The following is a 10975-nucleotide window of genomic DNA, read 5'->3' as shown; positions in this document are numbered from 1 at the left end:
ATCTGTCTTTCCCTCTCTCTTCTACTCTCCCTAAAAATCAATGGAAAATATCCTCAGGGTTGGGGGATTAACAAACAACAAAGAAAACCAAATGTGAGGAGAGTCAACAACACACACTAGGATCAAAAGACAGACAAAGGCACGCCTCAGAAGTCAAGGGTAAGCAGATATAATGAACATTCAGAAGCTGTGAGTAAGCAAAAGTTATGAATCAGTAGGAGTTGTGAGTAAGCAGAAGTCTCAAAATAGAAGGAATAGAGGAAAGTGAGTTTAGAACAAGAGCAGTAGGGACATAGGGAGGAAGACTAAAAGAAACGAAGTCCTACAAAATAACTAGAACTAGCACGGCCGTGTAGCCAGAACCCCATCTCAGGTCACAGATGTGTTCAGGTCTCCACGTGGCCCAGTCCGGGTGGTGTGTATTCCCTGCGTGGACATCTAAGTAATTTCCCATTAGTTAAGGTTTACTGAATGAGGCAAGGTGTCTCCCATCTCTTCTGTGTTCTTTTCTCTCTGTTACCGTCTCCTGGACTTCTCAGCTTGCTCACCCTCCTTTTGGCCCCAAATAGTGGTCTCAGCACATGAGGCTAAATGACTTTTGGAGAATTGTCTCTGTCTTTCTGTGTTTCAATGGCAAATTCCTGGGAAAAGACTCTGATCGGCTCAGCTCACCTTTTTGAGCCAGGCCACAAACATTACAGGGGCTGAGCTGGCTGATTCTTGTGGTCATTGAAGCGGTTCTCAACCTGTGGGTCACCACCCCTTTGGCGGTTGAATGACCCTTTCACAGGGGTCGCCTAAGACCATCCTGCATATCAGATATTTACATTACGATTCATAACAGTAGCAACATTACAGTTATGAAGTAGCAACGAAAATAATTTTATGGTTGGGTCACAACATGAGGAACTGTATTTAAAGGGCCAGAAGCTTGAGAACCACTGATTTAGGGGCACTGGAACTGGAACATTAGGACAAAAGAGATCGGGAGAGAAAGGAGGCGGGGACTGGAGCACCTCTGGATGTCTTAGTTCCAGAACGCTCCAAGTTCCACAATGAATTCTCCATCATCATGCTTTCTTATACGGTGTGCTCAGACACTCACAGGTTGGGCTTAGAAGTGCCAGGCTACTGGACATAGGAAAGAGATTTCCAAAGTAGAACTCGGGGAAAGCCACCGTGAGTGGGACTGGGCTATAGTCCCATAAACCCAACCTAAAAAAAAAAAAAAAAAAAGAGGAGGAAAAAGTTGGAGCACAGGGTTTAAGGAGAGAACAATCAGGCTTTAAGGTCCTGTCTCTCAATATGGGGGAGGGGTGAGACAGGGATGACCCGGAAAGGAATACTAATTGCAAAGAGGGGTGCTGCTAAACTTTAAACTGGGGGGTGGTGTAGACCACAGCGCCTCTTCCTTTCCACTAATTTCCACTGCTTCTGGCATCAAAAGTCTGACTCAATGTGATCTCATAGTTGTTTCTCCAAACTTACTCCGCATGAAAGAAAGGAACTATTGGTAGCGTGTTTTTTCATGCTCTTCTTTATTCCAAATGAGCCCAGCCTCTGACCTTGAAATCCTAGTTTTGTCCTCCAGCTCAAGCCAAGTTGGGTAGGCCTCCTCTGCAGCTTTTGTCCCTGGTGATCCTGCTTCTCCAACTGACCCAGGATCCTCAGCCAGCCCATTCTAGGGGCTCTCTATAGATTCTCGTCCAGGATGCAGAGAGAGGCCCAGAAAAGGCAATTCATGCATTCCTTCATTCAGAAAAAAATGTATTATGGACCTTTAATGTGGCAAATATGCTGCTAAGGTACTGGGGATACAACAGGGACTCAGGCAGGAACCTACTTTCAAGGAGCTTAGAGTCTAATGGAGGAAACACACACTAAACAGATAATTATAGAGTGATGAGTATCATCTACTCTAGATCCAGCACACTGTGGTCCAAGAGAGGCAGGCAGGGAAGAAGTAGATGAAGGCTGGGGGCTCTCTACCACCCAGTTCCCACAAAGTTCCAGCTTTATACCAGGGGGATGCCTCACTGCATCTGTCCCCTCAGCTTGGCTACTCCTGAGAAAGAACATACAGCTCAAGGCACAGCTTTCAACTATCCCTTGTTGATCCCTTTTCTGTGCCCATAGCATGTAAATTCTCTCGTTACCCATTTCAGTTTGCCATCTGCTTCCTGCCAAAACCATGGTTGATATAGACCTTTATGATGAGACTATTTACAGAAGTGGGCAGGGTTAAGGAAACGGAAGGAAGGAAGGAAGGAAGGAAGGAAGGAAGGAAGGAAGGAAGGAAGGGAGGGAGGGAGGGAGGGAGGTAGGGGGGAGGGAGGGAGGGAGGGAGGGAGGGAGGGAGGGAGGGAAGGGAGTTGGGGCATCCAGATTTTAGCACAGAAAGAAACTATCATTGTCTTTAGGCCTAAGGGGGCAGGGGAAGAAAAACATGTTACAATAGCCTGGCTGAGAGCTGGAACCATGAAGGAGAGGACACTCAACAGAAGCTCCATCATGGAAAGAATGGCAGGAATAGGAATAACAAGTACTTCAATCTCAATCTTTCCTTCTTTCTTTCCTTCTTTCTTTCCCTCTTTCTCTATTTCTTTCTTCTTTCTTTCTTTCTTTCTTTCTTTCTTTCTTTCTTTCTTTCTTTCTTTCTTTCTTTTTCTTTCTTTCTTTCTTTCTTTCTTTCTTTCTTTCTTTCTTTCTTTCTTTCTTTCTTTCTTTCTTTCTTTCTTTTCCTTCCTCCCTCCCTTCCTTCCTTCCTTCCTTCCTTCCTTCCTTCCTTCCTTCCTTCCTTCCTTCCTTCCTTCTTTCTTTCTTTCTTCCTTTCTTTTCTTCTTCTCCCTCTCCCTCTCCCTCTCCCTCTCCCGCTCCCTCTCCCTCTCCCTCTGTATGTGTGTGTGTGTTTCCTCCCTCCAATCTTCTATTGGCTACACCCAATCTGAATCCAAACCCAATCAGCACTCAGGGAATCAAGTTATAGAGTCAGCTCTGGGGTATGAAAGGGCGAGGGCTACGCCCTCCATCTCGCCCCGAATCCTCCATTTTTGGGCAGAGCCATGTGCTCAGCAAGGAGCTTCTTCCCGGAAGCCCAAGCCTCTGCTAGCCACACCTAGGATTTCTTTAAACTAACCAATGATAATCAAGGGAAGTGCGCGCCATAGATACAACCACATCCTGTGTAACAAGACACCGACTTGCGCCTGGCCAGTCGGCAGGGCCCACAGTCCTCTCTCCTCCCCTTACTCCAACCCCCCTATAAAACCCCGCTCCACACAAAGCTCTCTGCTTCCTGCCACTGCGTCGGCGAGCGGGGGGAGCCCGAGCTAGCTCGAATAAAGACTCTTTTGCGTCTTGCATCGAACTTGGCTCCCTGGTGGTGTTCTTTGGGGGATCTTGAAATCTGGGCATAACAGGGTACAGAGTCAATGAAGGGCTGATTTAGAGAGCCAAAGAGAAAATAACCAGTCAGCCACACTTCACTCCCAAGAACACTTGAAGAGAGGATATAGCTTTTAAATTTTATTACAAAGGCTATATGTTATTTTGATAATAAGATTTTTTAAAATAGGGCAGAGGGCCCCAACACACCGCCTTGCACGTGGCAAACACATAACCCGCACTGGCACAGTTTGATGGGTTGTTGGAGAACCTCAGAGCACAGCCCATTGTTAGCAAACATGGGTTGATGCTGAGGTTCTAGAACTCCCAGAAGCAGTGACTCAGCGCTGGGAGCTTCTGCTCAGTTTCTCTTCACAGCTCTCGGGTGCCCTCCACCGGGGTTCCCTCTTTCCCAAAATCCAGATGAAGTTTCTCTTGCTCATGAGTCTTTATCTGCTTGGATCTGCCAGAGGTGAGTCCTCTACCTTAGCTCCGGGTAGATCTTAAGGTGTTTCAGCCCTTGAAGAAGAAAGACCGATGTCTTAGTTACCGAAATCAGTCTGACTCATAATGAGGAAGAGCTGAACAACTTCAACTCTGAGCCAGTCAGAGGAGCCCACTGGCCTGGCCCAGGCCTGTTCCTACTTCGTTCAGCCACTCCATACTTGTACCTGATGCTCTGTGAGATGAGAAGATAGGTCTAGGCTTCTATGGAAGTCTAATGAAGGCTTGTTCCTGTGAACTGAACGCAAGAGATCCTGGTGCCGTTAATGTAGCAAGGAAAGCTACAAGGAGGCGGGAATGAAAAGTGCCAGAAAGCCGTGTCAGGACACAGCAGGGCTGGGGCCAGAGTTTACTGGCACACCTCTCGTTCCTGCCTTCCAGGTGTCTGTATTTCCTCTTTAGGACCCACATTCATGGTGGGCTGTGTTCCCTCCTTCTTCCTCCGGGAGAAGAGAGAGGCCATGAACTCTGAGCTGTTGGTTAGATGACAAAGCGTTGTCCTGTAATGTCAGTTCTCAGACATTTTGTTTTTGGATTTTTTAGATTTTTCAAAGGTTGACTCATAAACATAGATGCATAGCTACCAGGTGGTAATATATGTCAGCCCCACGGCAAAGCAGTGACTCAGAAACTATAAGGATGACTAAGAAATCAGTGTACTTTTTCAAGCTTCCTTTCTATAGTACAAATATCTCTTTGTTAAAGCTTCTGTTAACTATTGAAGAACCAGTCAAGCAGATAATTCTGTAACGGCCTTTTAAAAATAAAAACCTCCTAAAAGCCTTACTAAGTCTTACCTTTCCTCCTTTATCCACATATTATGAGCTTAGTTTTTCCAGGAAGTCATTGATTTTAAGGACTGCAGATCACCCAGAGTGAATAAATGAGTCAGAACTCTTATAGAGCTAGAGGATTTTGGGGCCATAGGCTACCTGTCTGAAAGATCTTGTAATTCCTCTCAGCTTTTGGCTAGGTTAATAACTCAGTCATTGTAGTTTGCTCTCCCTCCTCTAGGTTACTCAGTCAATTCAAAGAGTAATACTCAAATTCTATTGGGTGCTTCACTCGATAAAATGAAAGTCATAATTAAGGAATATCTGTCTACAGTCATTGATGAAATGGACTAAAGGCAGAAGGGACTGGCCAGAAGAGAATGCCCAGCTAAGAGTTTTGTAATTCCCAGTGTAAGGGGAGGAGAGGAAACTAAAATGAATTGAGCACTTTAGCAATGGACTAGGCATTTCACAATTTATCTTACTGGCTACTCATGACAAGTCCATGAAGTGGGTGTAAATGTTATGTCACAAGGAATCTCAGTTCAGATATATAAGCAAAGGATGTTTTTATCTTAAGATTGATAGCAACTTTGCTTTGAGTCTCCAACCCACATAGATAGGGGATTGAGTGCGGGGAAGAAGTTGAAATTGCCAAATAAAGGTGTCTTAATTCCATCTGGTAATGTTTGTGTTCAGTAGACATTTATTTTTTAATTAAATTTATCAGGGTGACATTGGTTAACAGGATCATGTAGGTTTCAAGTGTGTATTTCTTTGATACCAAGATCTGTATATTGCACTGTGTGCCCACCAATCAAAGGCAAATCATTTTCCATCACCATATATTAGGCCCCCTTCATCGCCCCCACCCCTTCCCTCTGGCAGCCACCACACTGTTCTTTGTGTCCACAGTTTCAGTTTTATATCTCACAGATGAGTGAAATCAGATGGTTCTTCACTTTTTTTCTGACTCACTTATTTCACTTAGCGTAATATTCTCAAGGTCCATCCATCCATGCTGTCTCAAATGGCAGTCTTCCGTCTTTTCTTATGGCTGAGTAGCATTCCGTTGTGTATAATTAGCTGGCTTCCTCCAGCATCTGTAATATCTTCCGTTGCCTGATACAGGCCCACAGGAAGCCTAGGACCCTTCCTCCACAGGAAAGTAGTCTTTACCCCGGACACGCATTCTCTCCTCCTCCTCATCTTTTGTTTCTGTTCCTTCTCCATCCCAGGAGCACCAAGTCAGCTGGATGAGCCTCCTGGCTCTTTGAATCATCAAGCTTCCGTCCAGCAATTTTCAGGTGAGCCCTTTTCACTTGCAACCCCTTCAGACCGCAAGGCTTTCTTTGACACTTCTGCAGGCCGGGACGCTTTCAGCAAGCAGGCTGCATTCGAGCACGCTTTAGTGGGACGCGCTTCCGGTGAGCACAGTTCAGGTAAGCACCCTTCAGGTGAGCCCGGTGTGGGTGAGCACGCTGCAGGTGAACATGCTGCGGGTGAACATGCTCCCGGTGAACCACCTCCAGGTGTGCAGGCTGCGGGTGAGCCACCTCCAGCTGAACAGGCTCCGGCTGAACCGGCTCCGGCTGAACCGGCTCCGGCTGAACAAGCTGCCGGTGGACAAGCTGTGACTGAACTGGCCGCCAAGGAACAACCTTCAGGTGAACAGCCTTCGGGTGAACACGCTTCGGGTGAACACGCTTCGGGTGAACAGCCTTCGGGTGAACAGGCTTCGGGGGAACAGCCTTCAGGCAGCCCAGCGGCAACCAGTGCAGGTGAGCCACGTGTGATGGGTGCCAGGCCTTGCCTTCAGTTGGGAAGGAGGCAACACATCAAGGGACCCAAGAGTGTAGAAGAGAGAATATAGTTCACAAACACTTCGCAAACCGTTCTCCCAGGGACTCTCTCTACAGGCGAACCCATTAGGAAGGTCCTCTTTTAAGAAAAATAACACAAATGCAAGAGGCCAGCAGGCCCTCCAACCTCACTTTACATAAGAAATTGTGACTACAAATGCTCACAGCTCCCATGGAAGGGGCTTCTGGAAGACTAATCTTCAAGAGCTTCGTGCTAAACCTGCCTCTTAGCAGACTGTTAGAATGCTTTGCAAACCCTGTAAAGAGCTATCTAGCCCAACCAGCATGGCTCAGTGGTAACCTATGAACCAGGAGGTTACGGTTCGATTCCCAGTTGGGGCACATTCCTGGGTTGCAGGCTTGGTCCCCATTAGAGGGGGGGCGGGGGGAGTGCAGGAGGCAGCCAATCAATGATTCTCTCTCTCATCATTGATGCTTCTATCTCTCACTCTCACTCTCCCTTCCTCACTGAAATCAATAAAAATATATTTTTTTTTAAAAAAAGAGAGAAATATCTAGCTTCCAAGCTGGTGGCTTTGGTGTGTGTTTTTGTTTGTTTGTTTGAACATAAAAAGTAGAACATGAAGATATTCTGTTAGATCCAAAAATAAGTTCCCAGGACAATGGCAATCCTTTGGCTCTTAATAAAAATGGGTTGTTCGAGGAATTAAAAACTAGATCCAAGGTTTGAGGCCTTAAGTTATTACCAGACATAAATACTTCATATTTTACCCCATTGCATAAGTAGTAGTACCCCAAATTTTCAGATGAGAGAAGTGATACTAACATCACATGGTTAAAAAATAGCAAACCTTGGATTCAAACTTAGGTCTGACAAAGTGATATATATATATATTTTTTTCACTTCTTATGCCCTTAACTAGGGAATTGGCAGTGGAGAGAGTCCAAAAGGCAACAGAGAAGCCTTTCAAAGAGAATGCCCTTTGTGACAAACTGACCTTCTCATAAAGGTCGACTTGAAAATGGAGAACAGTACAGACTCTTCATAGCAGCGGTTCTTAACCTGTGGGTCGTGACCCCTTTGGCGGTTGAACGACCCTTTCACAGGGGTCGCCTAAGACCATCCTGCATATCAGATATTTACATTACGATTCATAACAGTAGCAACATTACAGTTATGAAGTAGCAACGAAAATAATTTTATGGTTGGGTCACAACATGAGGAACTGTATTTAAAGGGCCAGAAGGTTAAGAACCACTGCTTTGTAGGGTTAGCAAAATGAGAGCATTCTAATGTAGCTTATTAGTCAAATTTTACTCCAAGGGTTTGTGCCTGTGGGTAAGTGAGAGTATGGAGGAGAGTACTAAAGGGCATCAGTCATGTAATAAGTTCTCCTTTGCTCCTATTGTTAGACATGGCAGACCTATAAATAGACATCTAATTATAGATGCCCAGGAAGTCAATGGGGATATTAATTGGAGCAAAAGTTAGTATCAGAGAGATACATTTGGGATTCATCAGCAATGAACATCATAGATGAAGCAGAAAGAATGAAGGGATTTCACTGGTAGAGAAGAAAGAATATGCTCTATGAGACACAGGGCCCTCAGATACCCAACAAGAACCAAGAAATGAAATGTGTTGTGTCCAGGCTCCAAGTTGCCCATCATCCATCCCCAGAGGTGTGACTCAGAGCTACCCAAGAGAATTTCATCAGGGCTTATCTTAAATTTTCAGGCCCAGCGATAAACTGCCACACATGCTCTTATATGAATAGTGAAGCAAAATGTCTTCGTGGAGAGGGATCCTGCACCATTCAGAATTCCCAGCAGTGCATGTTAAAGAAGATCTTTGAAGGTATAGTGGGGACTTCATGAGGCGATCTTTGCCAGCAAACACATCAACCAACTTGAGTATTCATGGGGAGTAGTTGGGTGGTGCGGAGGAGGAATCGAGCTGTGCTTCCCAGAAACTTGGAAATTCAACAAAACCTTATCCTTTCAAGAAGTAAGAGTAGAATTCCAGCTGCTGATGGAGAGATAGAGTCCCTTCCCAGCAGGTCTTAAAGGAGGCAGGAAGAATGACTGTCTCTTCTTACTAAAGAAATAGGAGTTGCCCCTTGAGTCACTGACTGTAAGCTTAGGACTGTGTCTATCTTGTTCATGGCTATATATTCCTAGCACGTAGCACAATGTCCAGCACATGGTAGGTATTTAGTAAATACTGAATAAATGAATAAACAATTGTCTACCAGTCTGTGCCCATAGGTTGCCAGAACTGTCAGAGTATATAGCTATACCTCTCTACCCTCATCCCCAAAATAAGGGATCTTGGTTACTTCCATCCTGTAAACCACATTGCCTGACTTCCCTTATAGTTTGTTTGGTCCCTCAATAGAGGGAGTGGGCAACAGATGGAGGGAAGGGCCTAGCAGAGGCAAATGGAACGGGAGGTCTCACTCGTGCCAGCATGAGGGCACTGGGGACCACGGGATGAAGGCTTCTGCTCGCTCACTACAGTCTGTTTCTGCTTCTTTCAGGTGGAAAACTTGAATTCATGGTTCAGGGATGTGAGAATATGTGCCCATCGATGAGCCTCTTCTCCCATGGAACCAGGATGCAACTTATCTGCTGTCGGGATGCATCTTTCTGCAACAAGACCTAGAAGCTGGTGCTCTTCCTTGCTGCTGGCTCTGACTCAGGCAGCAAAAGTCCTCCACCCACCTACTGGGCCCAGTTTATATTTCGTTTCTTTTCCAGTCAACAGCCAGTCACATGTGCCTCTGCCTGAGTGTCAGACTGGATGCTCCATACCATGCCTCTCCTACCCACTCGTCTCTGCCCTGTTTTCTCTGTCCCCCAAATCCATCTCTCAACATTCTTTTGTTTTTCAATAAATCCCGCATGGTTACAGAATACAGACTCCAGACAGATTTCTTTTCCGTCAGTTGCAGGGTCAGCCTAAGTGTCCTTCACATCACACATGGAAACAGATGCATTTTTAACCCGTTCCACACATTCGTCAAAGTGAAGGGATCCCCCAGGGCAGAGACCACAAAGAGGAATACCAAGTAGGTACTAACATTTTACAAGCTTAAACAGAGAGAGGGTCCCTCTCTGACTCCCTATAGGAACCCCATCCCCTTCTCCTTATCATGGGGTCCAAAATTCACCCCTTCTTTGACAGTGTTTAGTCTTCAAGAGTCTACTCTTAACATAATCATAATAAAATGACTCCTTTTTATCTAGTGCTGTATAAATATACAGCAGGTCATAGTGCTTAAATCTTTTCCTCATACACGATGTTACTGGATTGTCTCAGCCATCGAGGGGCAAGTGGGAATGCTATCATAGCCCCTCTCGCCTGGTATCAGTGTTCTATTCTCTGTTTCTGCTGTGAAGTTACAGAAAGGGGACTATGACCCAAGGAGTGTAGGCAGCCCACAGAAACTGGAAGAGGCAAGGAAATGCCTCCACGGAGGACCACAGGCTGGCTAACACTTTCATCTCAACCCACAGAGTCATGTGTCACACACTTGTGACTTACAGAAGTGGAAGATAATAAGTTTATGTTGTTTTAAGCCCATGCATGGTAATTTGTCACAGCAGCAATAAGCAACAAATACACACACCTGGACAGAAAACTAGCCAAGATATAGAACTCAAAATACCATAAACCAAAAGGATCTAATCAACATTTATACACCCTACCCCACTACAGTTTATACATTCTTCTCGAGTGCCCATGGAAAATACAAGAAAACAGACCATATAGTGGGCCACAGAACACACTTAAACAATAAGAGAATTGAAATCATATAGATGACTTGGAAATTAAGGAACATATTTCTAAATTCACAGGTCAAAGAGGAAGCATCAAAGGAAATAAAAAATATATCAAAAATAAGTTTATCAAAAATAAGCTTACTTTTGAAAAGGAAAATACAACATTTGTGGAACACAGCTAATACAGTGCTGAGGGGGAAATTTATAGCAATAAATAAATTTCTAAACACTTCAGAAAAGGAAAAAAAAGGCTCAAATCAATTAAGTTCCCATCTTCAAGAACCTTGAAAATGAAAAGCAAAATAAACCCAATGTAAGCAGAAGGAAGTAATGAAGGTAAAAGCAGAAATCAATAATACTGAAAACAGAAAAATAGAGAAAAATCAATAAAAGAAAGAGCTGGTTACTTGAAAAGATCAAGTAAACCTCTAGCAAAACTGACAAAAAAAAAAATACAAAGAGACCCTGAAGACTTCAAAAAGTTACTAAGGGAATACTATAAACAACTCTACACACACAAATTTGACAACTTAGATAAAGAAACCAATTCTTTGAAAAACACAAATTACCACAACTTGCTCATTATGTGATGAGTAATTTAAATAGTTTTATAATTATTAAAAATATTGAATTTATAATCTAGAAATTCCCCCAGAAGCAATCTCCAGGCTGTGATGTTTTCACTTGATAATTCTACCAAATATT

At 44.3% G+C, this 10975-nt stretch overlaps 1 protein-coding gene across 2 annotated transcripts; it reads left to right on the top strand.

Moving 5' to 3' along the window:
* The first annotated feature begins 3265 nt into the window (after positions 1-3265).
* On the top strand, positions 3266-9400 carry ACRV1 (acrosomal vesicle protein 1). Of its 2 annotated transcripts, XM_014467164.2 has the most exons (5): positions 3266-3856; positions 5900-6103; positions 6194-6442; positions 8223-8342; positions 9025-9400. In XM_014467164.2, the coding sequence occupies exons 1-5, from the start codon at positions 3808-3810 to the stop codon at positions 9147-9149; spliced, it is 747 nt and encodes a 248-aa protein (XP_014322650.1). In that variant the 5' UTR covers positions 3266-3807; the 3' UTR covers positions 9150-9400. The 2 variants fall into 2 exon arrangements, with proteins under 2 accessions (XP_014322650.1, XP_014322648.1); XM_014467162.2 differs by having other exon boundaries at positions 5900-6442.
* Positions 9401-10975: the final 1575 nt, after the last annotated feature.

This window comes from Myotis lucifugus, unplaced genomic scaffold (assembly GCF_000147115.1).
Source record: "Myotis lucifugus unplaced genomic scaffold, Myoluc2.0 scaffold_382, whole genome shotgun sequence".
Lineage (NCBI taxonomy): Eukaryota > Metazoa > Chordata > Mammalia > Chiroptera > Vespertilionidae > Myotis > Myotis lucifugus.
Note: the sequence above shows the minus strand (reverse complement) of the source record. Positions and strands in the feature narration are given on the sequence as shown.

Excerpts from the sequence above, each read along its gene's own strand:
- ACRV1 (XM_014467162.2), top strand. The coding sequence starts at position 3,808 with ATGAAGTTTCTCTTGCTCATGAGTCTTTATCTGCTTGGATCTGCCAGA. Across the intron at positions 3,857-5,899 it reads TCTGCTTGGATCTGCCAGAG|GAGCACCAAGTCAGCTGGAT; the intron begins GTGAGTCCTCTA and ends TCTCCATCCCAG. Across the intron at positions 6,443-8,222 it reads CCCAGCGGCAACCAGTGCAG|GCCCAGCGATAAACTGCCAC; the intron begins GTGAGCCACGTG and ends TTAAATTTTCAG.